At 42.4% G+C, this 17,067-nt stretch overlaps 1 protein-coding gene across 1 annotated transcript in view; it reads right to left on the bottom strand.

Annotated features, from left to right (window-relative positions):
• Positions 1–17,067, bottom strand: part of LOC122556776 (ran-binding protein 17-like) — a 1,080,295-nt gene that overhangs the window by 392,444 nt on the left and 670,784 nt on the right. Inside the window, exon 19 of the mRNA XM_043703926.2 lies at positions 12,574–12,677. Coding sequence (XP_043559861.2) covers positions 12,574–12,677 — 104 coding nt within the window. The remainder of the gene's footprint in view (positions 1–12,573; positions 12,678–17,067) is intronic.

Raw genomic sequence — 17,067 nt, 5'->3', positions numbered from 1 at the left:
GAGTTGGGAACATGTTTGCTATGGCATCCGTTTTGTTGTGCCACTTTAAGTCAGAGACATCATTCACATTCTCCAGATTTCCTGGTCATTCAGAGAAGGTAGGTAGGATGCGATTTTGAATATGTCAAATGTCAGATTTATAATTAATAGGCCCAGCAATGAGCTAAAGTAGCAAATTATACATTGATCCTGTGTCTTTAATAATTACAGGAACAGAAAGGAGACCAAGGCCTCAGATTTTTGAAGGCTCTGGCATGAGATAAAAAAAATCATTTAAGTGCAATGGTTTTGTCAATATTAGGAGAAAAGACCAGAACCAGTAAGTATTTAGAGACATTCTATTACTTTTGATTCCAAAATGTATGTGTTTTATTGAAAAAAAAGGCTGCTCCAGAGAAAGAAAAACTGTGGATCTAAATTCACTGACGAATTAGAGAGTCATGTGTGAAGCTGTGGAAAGCCACACCTGTAAAGTATCAGTGAAACTTTATACAGGAAGAGATACAAGGTGGTAGGGGTGGTGGGGAGACAAATTATTTTCCGTCTCAGCTGAAAACCATCTATTGAAGACATGTTTGTATTACCTCCAGGAATACACAAAAAAAAGGAGTTAGAAACTGACTATAATACTAGTTTGCGTATTATTGGTTGAATATGCTACTACATGAATGAGTGTGCTTTAAGACACATTTGCAACTGCACGTAAAACAAAAGGAAGGATTCTCTTTCACTCTGAGTACTGCCAGCCAGTTCAAAAGGATTCAGGAGAAGAAATTTCAATAAATCTACAAAACCAAAAATCTTAAGATCGACTGCTCAACCACTAATGTCAATGCTACGAATGCTATCCAATAAAGGCTGTGACATCTCTTTCTAAATTTTTGAACTTATACCTCATTTCTATGTTGTTTGTTTGTGTGTTCCATTACTATCTAATTTCGTGTTTAGTGATGAATGAATTCATTTTTTAGTAACTCAAGAAAGGCTTGTTAAATATCTGCTTTTAAAAAATAAGTACATTTGGGTCTGGGAGGAAGGTACCCAAAAGGGAAGGGTACTTTTTAAAATGAACCTTGTTGCAATTGACTGAGGAGGTGGTGAATAACCAAAAGGAGCTGGTTCATCTTTCCTCATCTGAGGACTTTAGATTTGGCGTGTGCTGTCTGCAACTGGGTATCTTTGCCTGGTGTCTCAAGACAACAAATTGGAGACTTGTGCCATTATGTGAGAATCCATAGACAAAACAAAAAGAAATGAGAATGGGAAACTGTCTTTGGAACCAACTTTTAAAAAATCACAAAAAACGTTTTCAAGGTTGCATTCCTACAGTTTGGAATTGTCTAGATTTAATGCCAGCATGTTCCTAGTAGAATTAGAGGATTCAAAAGTTCTGTTCCTTGAACAGTTGGAAGATTTAGCAAGACACTTGGGATCAAAATTTCACCAGAAAGACAGGAGACCCAAAATTTTAAAATGGTTGGTCAATGGTTTATAGGTGGAAACTGAGTACAATAAAACATGATGTTGTGGAAGAGAGATTGAGATTGGAGCAGTGGAAATGAAAATTTAAGAAAAAGACAAAGAGGGAGGAAAGGGAAAAAAAGAGAGAAACAGGAAAGGGAGGAAAGAACAAGGAGAAAAAAGAAAGTTCAGGAAAAATGGCAAGAAAAGGAATTTGAACAAAGGCAACTCAAACTGAGGAGCAGGCACACCACAAATGTCCATGAAGATTTCATTGGCTTAAACTTCAGGGTGGTACAAATTAAATGAGTTTGCTGAGATGCCTAAGTTTGAGGAGGCAGGGGCAGAGCTTTCTTCATTTCTTCCTAATGAATATTACAGCAGTTAAGGTGGCCAGTCTAACACAAGTCCTTATTAATGCAGTGTAGGCATTTGGGAAAACTGCAGAAAAATTATTTCCTCTTGCTCAAGAAATGTACCACCAATTATGAGCTAGTAAAAAAAAGCTTCATTAAATGCATACCAGTTCGTGCCAGAGGCATATCATCTCCCATATACTCAGAAAATGGCCGAACTATAAGTACTTGGACAGAAATTGCTGGAGAACTCAGCAGCTCAGTGTCTGTGAAGAGAAAAAAATAGTCATTTTGAGTCCAGACCTGCAGACCTTCAACACAGTTTATCCAGTAAGTTCTGTTTCTGTTTTAGACCTCCATTATCTACAGTCAATATCCTAACTCAATATGTAGATAGGCTGACGAGAGGGGAGGCCATGTTGGATTGGATGCTTGGCAACAAAACAGGTCATATGTCAGACCTCTCAGTGGGAGAGCATTTTGGTGATAGTGATCACAACTCCCTGACCTTTACTATACTCATGGAGAGAGATAGAAACAGACAGTATGGGAAAGTATTTAATTGGGGGAGGGGGATTTACAATGCTATTAGGCAGGAACATAAATTGGAAACAGATATTCTCAGGGAAATGCACGACAGAAAAGTGGAAGCTGTTTAGGGAGCACTTGTTGCGAGTGCAGAATAGGTTTGTCCCACTGAGGCTAGGAAGGGATGGTAGAGCGAAGGAACCTTGGATAACAAGCGATGTGGAACATCTAGCCCATGAGGAAGAAAGAAGCTTACTTAAGGTTGAGGAAGCAAGGACCCAACAGGGCTTTAGAGGGTTACAAGGTAGCCAGGAAGGAACTGCAGAATGGACTTAGGTGAGCTAGAAGGGGGCATGAAAAAGCCTTAATGGGTAGGATTAAAGAAAATTCCAAGGTGTTCCACACTTATGTGAGGAACAAGAGGATGGCCAGAGTGAGGGTAGGGTGAATCAGGGATACTGGAATGAACTTGTGCCTGGAGTTGGAAGAGGTGGGGGAGGTCCTTAATGAATACTTGGCTTCGTTTGTGAGGACAGAGTGAAACAAGCTGATATGCTCAAATAGGTTGAAGTTAAAAGGACGATGTGCTGAAAATTTTAAAAAACATGAGGATAGATAAGTGCCTGGACCAGATGGGATATATCCAAGGTTACTACAGGAAGCGAGGGAAGAGTTGCTGCACCTTTGACGGTGATCTTTGCATCCCCACTGTCCACTGGAGTAGTGCCAGGTGTTTGGAGGGTGGCAAATGTTATTCCCTTGTTCAAGAAAGGGAATAGGGATAACCTTGGGAATTACAGACCAGTCAGTCTTATGTTGGTAATATGAAAATTATTGGAGAGGATTCTGAGACAGGATTTAGTAATATTTGGAAAGCATTGTATGATTAAAGATAGTGAGGGGCAGGTCATGCCTCACAAGCATTATTGAATTCTTTGAGGATGTGACAAAACACATTGATGAAAGTAGAATAGTGGATGTGGTGTAATTGGATTTTAGCAAGGCGTTTGTTAAGGTTCTTCATGGTAGGCTCATTCAGAAAGTAAAGATGCATGGGATACAGGGAAATTTAGCTGTCAGAACACAGAATTGATTGGCCCATAGAAGACAGAGGGTGATAGTAGGTGGAAAGTATTCCACCTACTATCGGATCTCTGCTCGTTGTGAATTTTATAAATGACTTGGATGACGACGTGGTAGGGTGAGTTAGTAAGATTGCTTATGACACCAAGGTTGGTGGAGTTGTGGATAGTGTGGAGGGCTGTTGTAGGTTGCAACAGGACATTGACAGGATGCAGAACTGGGCTGAGAAGTGACAGATGGAAAAGTGTGAAGTGATTTATTTTGGAAGATTGAATTTGAGTGCAGATTACAGGGTTAAAGGCAGGACTTTTGGCATTGTGGAGGAACAGAGGGATCGCGTCCATAGATCCCTCAAAGTTGCCACCCAAGTTGACAGGGTTGTTAAGGAGTATGGTGTGTTCACTTTCATTAACAGCGGGATTGAGTTTAAGCATCACAAGGTTATGCTGCAGCTTCATAGAGCCCTGGTTAGACCACACTTGGAATACTGTGTTCAGATCTGGTTGCCTCATTAGGAAGAATGTGGAAGCTTTAGAGAGAGTGCGAGGGGTAGTCGGGTAGAATTTAAGATGGCGGCAGTCTGAACAGTCTGCTGTATTGGGCTCTGTGCCACACCCCAGCCAACGTGGGCACCTACCCCACCCCCCCATTAGCCACCCCTGAGGAAAGTTTATAATGTAAAGTAGGTAGAATACCTAGGGCCTTTTAAATTAAGATTTGACAGATCTGGAGCTGAAATTAAGACATCCAAGGGAAAGGGAGCAAAGGGAGCGCAGCAGGCAGCGCACTCCCCTACGATATCCAGCACACCCACAGCTGTTACCTCAACTCCCACCTCAACTCTCGTGGCGGTGCCCTTACATTCAGTTGAGCAACTGCACTTACTAATGGGGTTCGCAAAACTCAGTAAGAAAATCGAGCGAGCGCTGGAACCAATTACTGCCATGCTGACAAAGCATGGGCAGGAGGTCCAGGGTTTGGATCAGTGTATAGAAGCGGTGGAACAGAGGACCGAGGCCTCGGAGGACTCCAAGGGGCGAGTCCGAACCATGGAAGGCCAGGTTCAGGCCCTGCAGGAACAAGTAGACAACCTCGAAAATTGAGGGCGGAGAGAAAAAATCTACGGATTGTGGGTTTACCGAAACATGAAGAAGGTGAGAACCTTGCTGATTTTTTTGAGAGGTGGCTCCTGGAGATGCTAGGGCTGGAGATCGAGTTGAGCCAGGTGACAGTGGAGTGGGCCCACCAGGTCATGATGCGTAGGTCCAGGCCGGCCCAGCAGCCTCGCCTGGTCCTAGTGCAATTCCAGCAGTATAAGGAAAAGCAATTAATAACAGAAACAGCCAGAAGACATAACAGGAGGTGCAAGAGATGGTAAGGCAGCTCTAAGGTTGTATGGCACTCCGTCCAGGTGAGAGAATTTTACAAGGAGTTCATACACATGTTGGCTGAACCACTGCTGGAGATGTATAGTAATTTGTATAGCCAGGACTGCCTCCCTCTCTTAGGGAGACTAATATCTCCCTTATTTTAAAGAAAGGGAAAGACCCCGAAGGATTGCACGTCGTATAGACCCATCTTGTTGTTCAATGTAAATTTTAAAATCCTATCAAAGATGTGGGCTGTGAGATTGGAGAGGGTGCTGCCTGTTAATATAAGAGAACCAGACCGGTTTTATCAAGGGCTGCAGCTCCTCCAACAATATCAGATGGGTATTGAATATAATGCAAATATGTCAGCAGAGAATGATTCTGGGTTTGATGGCCTCCCTGGATGCAGAAAAGGCTTTTGATAGGGTGGGAAATGGTCGTATCTCTTTGCTGTTTTAGATCATTTTGGTCAGTGAGGGACCTTCGCCAGGTGAGTGACAGTGTTATATGGAGACCCCAAGGCGGTGGTTATCACAAATGGGGTCAAATTGAACAATTTTAGTGTGGGGAGGGGTAGCTGATAGGGATGTCCCCTGTCGCTGCTGCTGTTTACCTTGGGACTTGAACCACTGGCAGAGGCTATCTGAAAGGACCCTGAAATAATGGCACCAAAGGTGGGAGTTGGCAAACACAAAATCACTCTCTATGCGGACGATGTCCATCTGTTTTTGGCGAACCCCGAAAAGTCCATACTCCGGCTAATACAAAAAATTAAATTATTCGGCAGCTTTTCAGGATACAGGATAAATTTCACAAAATTGAAATCATGCCCCTGGGGGGATTGGTGGAAGTACCGAAGATGGAAATGTGTTGCTGGAGAAGCGCAGCAGGTCAGGCAGCATCTAGGGAACAGGAGAATCGACGTTTCAGGAAGTACTGAAGCTAAAGGATAGAATGGAGTTGCCTTTTAGATGGTCACAGAAAGGTTTTCTCTATCTGGGAATTTTTATTACCCTTTACCTCTGGCAGCTGTACAGAGCTAACTTTACATAGCTGTTTGAAAGAATAAAACAGGACCTGCAGCGATGGGAGGGACTACCCATATCATGGCTAGGCTGCATTGCCTTGATTAGAATCAATGTTCTTCCTTAGTTATTATATCCTATGAGGATGCTCCCGGTGCTATTACCCAAATAGGTGCTGAGAAGATTTGCAGGATGGCTTGGAACATTTATTTAGTGCCATAGGCGCCCCCTAATTAAATTTATCAAGCTGCAACTTCCGCAGGATATGGGTGCATGGACCTCCCAGATGTGAAGAGATACCAAACAGGAGTACTGTTGTCATATATAGACGAATGGGTACGCAATGACTCAAAGTCGAAATGGCTTGATGTTGAAGCCTCACAGGTGGGATGTCCGCTAATAAACTTACTGTTCATGGATAAAATGAGATCAGTAGTTGTGTACTGTGAAGGTCTAATTATCGTAAATACGGTAAAAGCATGTAATATAATGCAGCAGGGTGAGGCCAATTGCTTAAGACTTCGCCGTTCACCTGTTAGTGAGAGCCCCAGGACTTAGACCAGGGTCAATGGACTCCGGCTTCAGAGCTTGGGAGAGTAACAGAATCTCCTGTATGGGAGATTTATTTGAGGGAGAGGTCTTGATGTCTTTCAGCCAGTTAGGTCAGAAATACTGAATCCCTAATAGGGACTTTTTCCGATATTTCCAGGTTATGGGTTACATACAGAAGAAGACCACACTCTTGGCCCAGCACTACAAGTTGGATATTGAACGAAGAGTGCTCCGATGTGGGGGCGCTCTCTCATTTAGTACCATATATCATCTGCAGAGAGGGAATGACTTAGGAGATATGGAGAGATTCCATGAGATTCGGAGTCAGGAGTTAGGAGAAGAAATCTCATCGGAAACATGGAAGGATACATGGGGGAATGTAAAGAAAATTTCAGTATGTAATAAGGCACAAGTGATACAACTGAAGATCCTCCACAGGGCCCATATGGCACCAGAGAGGTTAGCAAAGTTTAAGAAAGGATCTTCCCCGAAATGTCCCAAATGTAAAAACAGTATTGGCACCCTTACACATTGCTTTTGGTCCTGTTACAAGATCCGAGGATACTTGGCAGGGGGTGGGGTGGGCATAGTGAATGAGCTGGAGAAGATCCTGGGAATAGAAGTTAGGGAGGATCCGGGGTCCCTCCTTTTTGGACTACCAAATCTTCCCTCCTTGGGTAAGCACGGAAAGACGTTATTCAAATTTTTACACACTGTGCGAGGAAGAACAGCCTCCAGGTCTTGCAGGGTGGCACAGACTTGTGCTGGAGCACATCCCTCAAGATTACCTGACAAGTATGGTGCACTACAGAATGCCCTTTCTAAATTACATAGACATGGATCTGTTGCCGGTATTGATTAGGGCCACGAGGGCCGTATATGGTGGTCCGGGGACTCTGGTGGTGGGGGTGTGCTGTGGCAGCCTAGTAAATACGGGTATAATAACTGCTGCTCCCATGGACAAGAGCCTTGTTGGAGGTGCGGCGAGTGGAGCAATGTAATATAGTACAATGTAGTGTAATTTAATTTTAGTGAATTGTAATTTAGTTTAATGTTATTTTATTTAATTTGAGTTTATGCTAATTTGGGTTAAGTTAAATAAATGAGACGACTATCTTGAAGAATAGTAGGCAGTTTATAGTCAGCGCTACTGTAATATAATAGTACGATATTTCTACTTTTCCGTACTTTTGTACTTTTATAACATTTTTGGTTTGTTTTTTGTAAAAGAGTGAAAAATTCTTTCAATAAATATATACATACAAAAAAAGAGAGGGTGCAGACGAGATTTACCAGGATGCTGCCTGGACTGGAGGCAATGTCTCTTCAAGAAAGGGTGAGGGAGTGAGGGCTTTTCTCATTGGAACGATGAAGGATGACAAGTGATTTGATAGAGGTGTACAAAATGATGAGAGGTATAGATAGAGTTGCTAGCCAGAGACTTGTTCCCAGGGTGGAAATGGTTATCATGAGGGGGCATCCTTTTCAAGTGATTGGAGACATTAGGGACATTTAAGAGAATCATGGAAAGGCACATGGATTATAGTAAAATGAAGGGTATCAGGTTAGTTTGATCTTAGACTAGGATAAAAGGTCGGCACAACATCGAGGACAAAAGGGATCATACAGCAGTACTGTTCTATGTTCTATGTACTGTACCTGGAATTTGAAAAACTTGCTTTGACCAGTGGGTATAGCCACTGAAGACAGAAGCCAGTTAAGAAATCTTCCACGAATTAGTTGCTCTTGAGAAGTTTACAAATTCCATACCCTTCCCAATCAGCATAAAAAAGGTAAACTTGCCAGATCATATGCTGGTTTCGCATTAGATAGAGACGACTGGTGGTGCTACAAATCTAAGGATCACCACACCTCAGGCAAGAGGAAAGATTGAGACGGAGGGTCCTTCATGATAACCTCAGCTAGCACAGGAAATCAACTCATGCTGTTGGCATCATCCTGCATTGCCAACCAGTTTTCCAGCCAACCGAGCTAACTAACCTCCTGTCCCAATAAGAATACACCTATAGGTTCAGTGAGTCACTGGGTCTATGCAAACAAGCACATTGGCTGATCCACAAACCCCTGTTCTCTCTCTAAGTCACCATCAAACAATTGGAAAAGGTAGAATTGGGAGGGTGACAGAAAACTGAGACCCATGGGAAAGAGGGAAGTCCTTCTGAGAATAGAAATGGTGGTGAAAAAGAAAGAGGAAAAAGTCTGTGTACTTTAAATGCCAAAATGCATTATATGTCTGCTCCAACTGTTGGAGACCACAGGAAAAATTGCCGGGATTTATTGGTCACATACATTCCTTAGTAGGCTAAGCTATGGCACTGACTGTGGCTGCAAATCCCTCTGAAGGCACTTCTGAGAGTGCGGATGAAGTTAATTAAATGAATCCCTGAGAGTTACTGGTATATTGAATCCAAAATAAAGGTGGTCACATCCCCCCAGAGTTAGCAGAGCAAGTGTGATATGGTAGATTAGATTAGATTACTTACAGTGTGGAAACAGGCCCTTCGGCCCAACAAGTCCACACCGACCCGCTGAAGCGCAAACCACCCATTTCCCTACATTTACCCCTTTACCTAACACTACGGGCAATTTAGCATGGCCAATTCACCTGACCTGCACATCTTTGGACTGTGGGAGGAAGCCGGAGCACCCGGAGGAAACCCACGCAGACACAGGGAGAATGTGCAAACTCCACACAGTCAGTCGCCTGAGTCGGGAATTGAACCCGGGTCTCTGGCGCTGTGAGGCAGCAGTGCTAACCACTGTGCCACCGTGCTGAATAATGCAGAATAATGGGGCTGCCAGACCGTACTGTGGGAAAAGGCATGACCTTCACACCAGAGAAGTTGGAAAAGGGATTGAAGTAGGGTAAATGGCCATCCTCCTTTACAGGTATATCTGGAGTGTGTCCTTGTGTCAGGATCAGTGATCGTGGCAGTCATCCCCACTCTGCCTGTGGATGGGATTGATCTGTCCCTCAGCAATGATCTGGCAAGATCGAAGGTAATAGCCTCCCCAGTGACTCCGAGAAGGCCGCTGAGGTTAGGGAACAGCTGCAGGAAAAAGTGCCTGGCATTCTCCCTCATTGTGTGTTCACATGGTCTATGGAGTGTCAAGCTAAGCCAATGGAGTCCTCTGGTTTGGTTATCAGAAATGTTTTTGGAAGTCTGGAAAAGCCATAAGGCCATAAATGGAACCTCCTTGGTAGCAGCCCAATATACTGATCCACTGTTAAAAGCAGCAGCTTAGACTGCTCATATCCTGAAGATGCAGCAGAAATACACTCTGACTACATTAGACACGAAGTGCTGCTGAGAAATGGAGTTGCTCTCACAGACCTGTAAACAAAGAAGGGAAAGTGATACACCAGATGGTGGTGCAGCTGAGGAACTGAGGGACATTTTATGGTAAAGTCACAAGGTTTTGAAGGCTGAGCATGTCAGTATATGAAAGAAGGAAGCTCCCGTCAACAGCATTTTTACTGGACATTGTTGCATAAGGTTGTGATCAAGTTTTGTAGAACCTGCTTCTGTGGAACCATTCAGCAAGGTGTTAGTGGACTATGTGGGACATCTGCCCAAGACTAAAAGGGGGCTAGCAGTATATTCTTTCCATGTTGTGGTTGTGTTCGCCGAACTGGGAGTTTGTGTTGCAGACGTTTCGTCCCCTGTCTAAGTGACATCCTCAGTGCTTGGGAGCCTCCTGTGAAGCGTTTATGTGATCTTTCCTCCGGCATTTGTAGTGGTTTGAATCTGACGCAAACCACTACAAATGCCGGAGGAAAGATCACAGAAGCGCTTCACAGAAGCGCTTCACAGGAGGCTCCCAAGCACTGAGGATGTCACCGAGACAGGGGACGAAACGTCTGCAACACAAACTCCCAGCTTGGTGAACACAACCACAACAACGAGCACCCGAGCTATAAATCTTCTCACAAACTTTGAATACTCTTTCCATCACGGACATGGCAATAAAGGCACTTCCCCTTGGAACCATATCTATCGAAACAGTGATGTCGGAATTGACCAAATGCTTCACCCTACCTGTTTTGCCCACCAAAATCCAGACAGATCAGTGCACAAATTTCAACATCCAAAATTCACAAATTTAATGCCCAAAATATTCTGCAAGTTATCACTAACCTGGGCCTGACACAGCTGAAGTCTTCAGCATATCACCTTTAGTCGAAGAGAAGCTGGATAAGCTTAGATTGTTTTCTTTAGAACAGAGAAGGTGAGAGGGGGACCTTATACAGATGTATGAGGAGCATAGAGAATGTGATTAGAAAGCAGCTGGTCCCCTTTCTCAAATAGTCAATAACAAGGGTGCATAATTTAAATTTAAAAATCAGGAGGTCACAGGGAATTTGAGAAAAAACCTTTTCAGCAAAAGAATGGTGGGGCACTGAAATGCCCTGCCTGAGAGGATACTTGAAACGAGGGAACCTCACAACCTTTAAAAAGTACTTGGATGATCACTTGAAGTGTCATAACACTCAAGGCTATGGGCCTAGTGAGGGAATGTGGACTAGTGTAGAAGTAGTACATATTTGGCAGTATGGACTCGATGGATTGAAGGGCATCTGACAAACTATACGATTCTGTTACATTGTCTCTTTTGGGAGAGGTTGAAAGCAGAGGACACTGTTTAAGAATACGGAGATGAGGAGAAATTCTGCAGAAGAGAATTTATAGATAATTATTACTGCATGAATTCTCTTCCTAGAAAACTGAGGAGGCTGCATCATTGAAATTATTTAAACTTCAATTCGACGCATTTTCAAAAGACAAGGAAACAAGGATATGGGAGGAAGACAGCAAAGTGGAATTGAGATCATAACCAAATCAGTTGTAATTTTACTGAATGGTATAGCAAGTTCAAATGACTGAATGACCTACTCCTGCACCTAAATTATATATTCCTATGTACTACCTTGTATCCCCATCTAAACAGTTAATATCATTTTAATCATTATGTCAGTTTGTGTCTATACCTGTTTATTCAGGTTGACCTTCTCACCTCCCACTCAAGCCTTTTTTTCACAAACACAACTCTCTGCTTTCTCTCCTTCCAACAGAAAGAACAGAACTTCAGGAAAAAGCAGAGAGCCAGAGGAGGATGGCCTTCGGTGACAGCCACATTGACAGTCATTGCAAATGTTTGCTCTCCTGGCCCAGTGGGAAGGTGGTCTTGTTACAGGAGGATGCAGATTTCAACAATGGGATGTCATAAAAGCCTATGTTTCCAGAGACAGTGATGCTCACATATAGTCGATCTGTATCTGCAGGTACTGCTTTTGGGACTTGCATTCTCTGAGATGGATTTCTGTGTCCATCCCCTCTGCTATTTGCAGTGGCAAGTGACTGAGGAGAAGCAAGTTGGTTCTGCTGGTCCTTCAGCTACTGGTCCTCCTCCTCCTCCTCGTCTTGTAATTTATCATAGGTGCAAGGTAGAGCTGCACAAACTATTTCTAAGTTGTGTGAAGGCTGACAGCAGAGATTCTATAATTTATTGATTCAGCGAAGGGCAGATCAAGGTGAAAGGACAGATATTGAGAATTATATGTAAAGTAGTAATAATAACACTCAGAAGAAGTGCTCACCCAGATATGATTGCAGTCTTCGCTTTCAGCAGTTTAAAGCTTCCCAGCCCGTAAGTTTCACCAAAGAAACAAGATGCAGACAGCTCTTGAACCTATGCATCAGTTGTTAAGCCAGAATGTCGGCTCAAATGCAAAGTTAATTACCATTTACATACTTTAACAGTTTACTGACATTTGCACATAGTACACACATTAACGCGACTCTCACTGCCTCTGGAGACCTGAGGTCTCAACATGTACACATAACTTTTTATTGCTCAAGTGTTTCATACAACAGTAGTCAATGTAACCTTTAAATCACTGCAATACAAAGGAACCTCAATTATCCAGTATTTGATTATCCTAATATCGGATTATCCGGCAAGATTGCAAAGTCCTGATGCTTAGTTAAACAATGTTATCCGACATTCGATTGTCCGGAACTCATTTAACCGAACGAAATACTCCCCGCCTGTGTCCTTTGGATAATAGAGGTTCCTCGGAGTATATGAAATATTTTGAAACAGCAAATGGTAATTAATGTAGCAATTCATTGGTTACATCTTATTTTGCAAGGTAAATAAGAAGGACAAACATACCTTGGCCTTGTCTTGCTTGAAGTTGCTATTGAGAAGCTGTGTCAGATTTTCAAAAGTTGTAGTTAGTGGCATCATGAACAGCTCAAATTCATCTTCATCCTCACCTTAAGTGTAAAATAAAAAAAGAAAAATAAAGTTTTATGACAATAAAAATGAGGAAGACATGAACTCAAGCTTCACACCACTCTATTCAGTCAATAGTTATCCTTGTAATTTTGACATCTCCCATCAGCATGAAGACAGCTCTAGATGTCACCACAATCTAAAATGTTAACATAGAGTTAATGATTGAAACAAAATTACCAGTGCATTTCATACCTAAATATCACAGCTATTCCTGATCTCTTTCCTACAATTCTTATTGTCAATCATACTCATTGTTCTAGATAATCCAACCACTGGAAACAATTTGTTTCCAGATTTCTTTCATTATTATGAAAAGCTTCATCAAAAAACTCCCTAATTTTCTTGAAATGACTCTAATGCTGCAAGTTTTTATTTGCTTCGGTATTTTCGCATATCAGGAGGTTCCTAGTGAATCAGTATTGCTCCCTCCCTGAAGTCTCAATATTCTTCTGACAATGTACAGGCTGTAACCATGCACAGAACTCCAGGTGTCTCATTAACTCCTAATATAAGTTTGCTATTACATCTCAACATTGTTCTTCTGTACTTATCCCACAAGATACTCTGTGACTTTAACAACAAAGTGTTGCTTTTGTTTTCCTGTGAACCCAAACCTCTGAATCCTTTTACTCATCCTCTTCCAAAGTGAAATAATTATTTCCCTTCCCAAAATGTAGACATTAAATGTAATCTGGATTAGTGGTGCTGGAAGAGCACAGTAGGTTCAGGCAGCATCCAAGGAGCAGTAAAATCGACGTTTCGGGCAAAAGCCCTATTAAATGTAATCTGCCATTTTTGCCCATCCTGTCTTATTGGAAAATTTCCTTTGATTCTAGAATTATTTGCCATTGCTCATATTTTAGTAAAACCTTTTTTCCCACTCTTTTTCAATCTTCTATTGCTCAACCTTCTCCAATAACTCTCCTGTGAGGAACATGGTCAAGAATTTCCTAAGATTCAAGGACTTGACATCCACCGCATTGAGCATATGTCAGTTCTTCAAAGAATTCCAGCAGCTCTGCCAAACATATTTTTACTTTTAAATGTTTTGTTGGGTGTTCCTACATATCATTACTGAGGTATTTAATTTAAAAAATATATATATATTTCTAATCACCCTGCTCAGAGAATTTATTACACAACTTTGGAACAGGTGGGACTTAAACTTGGGCCTCCTGGTCCAGAGGCAGGGACACTGCCACCATGCCACAAGAACCCTTCACTGAGATACTTAGTAATTTCATCCTTAATTAAAAATCCTAATACTTGCCCTGATAAACATATTGTTCCAACTGGCTCATAATTATACAATTTAGTTCCATCTGCTGTTACAACACAGAGAAAGGCAGCTGAAACGAATCAGCCTTTCCACCTCTGCATTCGAAACATTGTAAAATTTAAACCACCAAAGACTTTCAAAATTTACCCCAACATGTTGACAACCTTGCAAAATACCTCTAGTCACAGATCTCCAGTCAGAGATCGAAACACTGTCTTCTATGACCAAGCTAATTCTGTGTCCAACTTGCCAACTCGCTGTAGGTCCCATGGGACTTAACCACCTGCATCAGCATGCCATGAAGGACCTTATCAATTCCTTTAGTAAAGTTCATTAAGACAACATCCACTACCCTACCCATATCAGCCATTTTCACTTCCTCAAAAACTCAAACAAGTTAGTGAGACATGAACTCCCGTGCACAAAGTCAAACAGACTATCCCGAATAAATCCATTCATCTCCAGGTGTGAGCAAATCCTGTCCCTAAGAATCTTTTCCAATAATTTCCCTACCAGTGACATAAATTTAATCGGCCTATGATTTCCTGGATAATTCACGTTGCCCTCCTTAAACAAAGGAACAACACTGGCTATTCTCCATTTTTCTGGGATCTTGCCTGTAGTTAAAGTGAACACAAAGATCTCTGCCAACGCCCAGTAATCTCCTTTCTTGCCTTCTTCAGTACAGTGGCACTGCTGCCTTATAGTACCAGCAATTCATGTTCGATTCTAGCTTTGGGTGACTGTCTATGTGGAGTTTGCATATTCTCCCGGAGTTTGCATGGGTTTCCTCCGGGGTCCTCCAGTTTCCTCCCACAGTCCAAAGATATGCAGGTGGATTGACCATGCTAAATAAAAAGCTCTGTCGTCTGCAGAGATGTGCAGGTTATGTGGGTTAGCAATGGTAAAAACCACGTGTGGGTTCATGTGGTGGGAAGCTCTTCATAGGGTTGGTGGAGAATTGATAAGCTGAATAGCCTCTTTCTGCACTGTTGAGATTCCATGGATCCTATTAGCGCCTGGGGACTTATCTAATTACCTTAATGTTTATCAAGACTTCAAAAACCTGCTCTGTCTTAATATTGACATGCCTCAGAATATCAACATTCCCCCCACAATACTTTTACCATCATCCATGTCTTTCCCCTTGGTGATTAAGGACCTCATATACTTCCTCTGACTCCATGTATAAATGATCTTTTCTGTCCTTGAGTAGACGTACTCATTCCCTAATTGCTCCTAACATATGTACAAATTACTTTGGCATTCTCCTTAATCCTACTTGCCAAGGACATTCATGGGCTTATCTAGCTCTCCTAATTTCTTGTTCAAGTTCTTTTTCTGCTTCCTTTATACTCCTTAAGGACCTTGTTTGATTTCAGCTTCTGAAACCTTACATATACTTCCGTTTTATTTTTGACTAAACTTTCAATATTTCTTGTGATTTGAGGTTGCATCCTTATCTTTCATCCTCAAAGGAACATGCTGGGTCTGAACTCTGGTCAACTGACCTTTAAAAGACTCCCATATGTCTGATGTGGATTTACCCTCAAACAGCGCACTCAATCTAATTTCTTCGGTTCCTGCCTAATACTGTTGTGATTGGTTTTCCTCCAGCACTTTCACAAAAGAACGAATTGGCTCAGTGGTTAGCACTGCTGCCTTACAACACCAGGGACATGGATTCGATTCCAGCTTTGGGCAACAGCATCTGCGTGGAGTTTGTATGTCCTCCCTGTGTCTGCGTGGGTTTCCTCTGGGTGCTCTGGTTTCCTTGCACAATCCAAAGATGTGTGGGTTACATGGATTGGCCATGCTAAAAGGGATGTGCAGGCTAGGTGGATTAGCTATGAGAACTGCGATGTTACAGGGATGGAGTGGGTCTATGCAAATGCTCTTTGGAGGGTCAACGTGACTCAATGGGCCAAATGGTCTGCTTCACATTGCAAGGATTGCATAATTCTAATGAGTCCTTATTCATAACTATCTTAAAACTTATGGAATTATGATCACTGTTCCCAAACTACTCTCCCTCTGAAATTTCGATCATCTGGTCAGGCTCACTCCCCCAATAAAAGGCCCCTGTGGCAGCACGGTGGCTCAGTGGCTAACTGTGCTGCCTCACAGTACCAGGGACCCAGGTTTGATTCCAGTCTTGGGTGACTGTGTGTGAAGTTTACATGTTCTCCATGTAGCTGCATGGGTTTCATCCAGGTGCTCTGGTTTCCTCTCACAAAACAAAGGGGTTCAGGTTAGGTGGACTGGCTATGTTAAATTGTCCATTGTTTCAAAGGATGTGCAGGCCAGGTGGTAAATGAGGGGTTACAGGAAAGGGTAGGGAGCTGGGTCTGTGTGGGATGCTCTTCGGAGGATTGGTGAAGACTTAATGGGCCAACTGGGTTCTTTCCACACTGTAAGGATTCTGTGATTCTTCCTTAGCTGGACTACCTACATATTTGTTTCAAGAAAACCCTCCTGGATGCACCTAACAAATTCTGCCCCATCTCAGCTCAGCACAAACAGAATCCCAGTGAGTATTGGGCAAGTTAAAATCACCCATGAAAACAATCATGTTGTTTTTACGAATTTTCATGATCTACTTACATATTTGTTCTTCTACTGGGAGGCCTTTAATATAAGCTATCATATCAAATGGACCTTTCTTATTTCTAGATTCTACCCATATTATCTTGCTGGATGAGCCCGCCAAGATATCCTCTCTTAGTTAGCTATGACATTCTCCTGAATCAGTAATGCAACTCTCCACTCCTTTTACATCCCTCTCCATCTCACCTGAAACTTCTAAACCCCGAAACATTTCTGCTACCAGTCCTGCCTTTCTCTCAATTGTCTGTAATGGTTACCACATTGTAGTCCCATGTACTAACCCAGGTTCTAAACTCATCTGTTTACCTGTGATACTCCTTGCATTAAAGTAAATATACTTCAGGACTGCTAGAGCTGATTTGTTCATTAACCTGGCTCTGTATGTTCTTCGAGGAGAAAGTGAGGTCTGCAGATGCTGGAGATCAAAGTTGAAACTTTATTGCTGGAACAGCACAGCAGGTCAGGCAGCATCCAGGGAACAG

This window comes from Chiloscyllium plagiosum, unplaced genomic scaffold, assembly GCF_037043375.1.
Source record: "Chiloscyllium plagiosum isolate Xiang-an unplaced genomic scaffold, Cpla_swu_hap1 HiC_scaffold_16, whole genome shotgun sequence".
NCBI lineage: Eukaryota > Metazoa > Chordata > Chondrichthyes > Orectolobiformes > Hemiscylliidae > Chiloscyllium > Chiloscyllium plagiosum.
The sequence above is the reverse complement of the archived record's forward strand: the minus strand, read 5'-3'. Positions and strand labels throughout refer to the sequence as shown.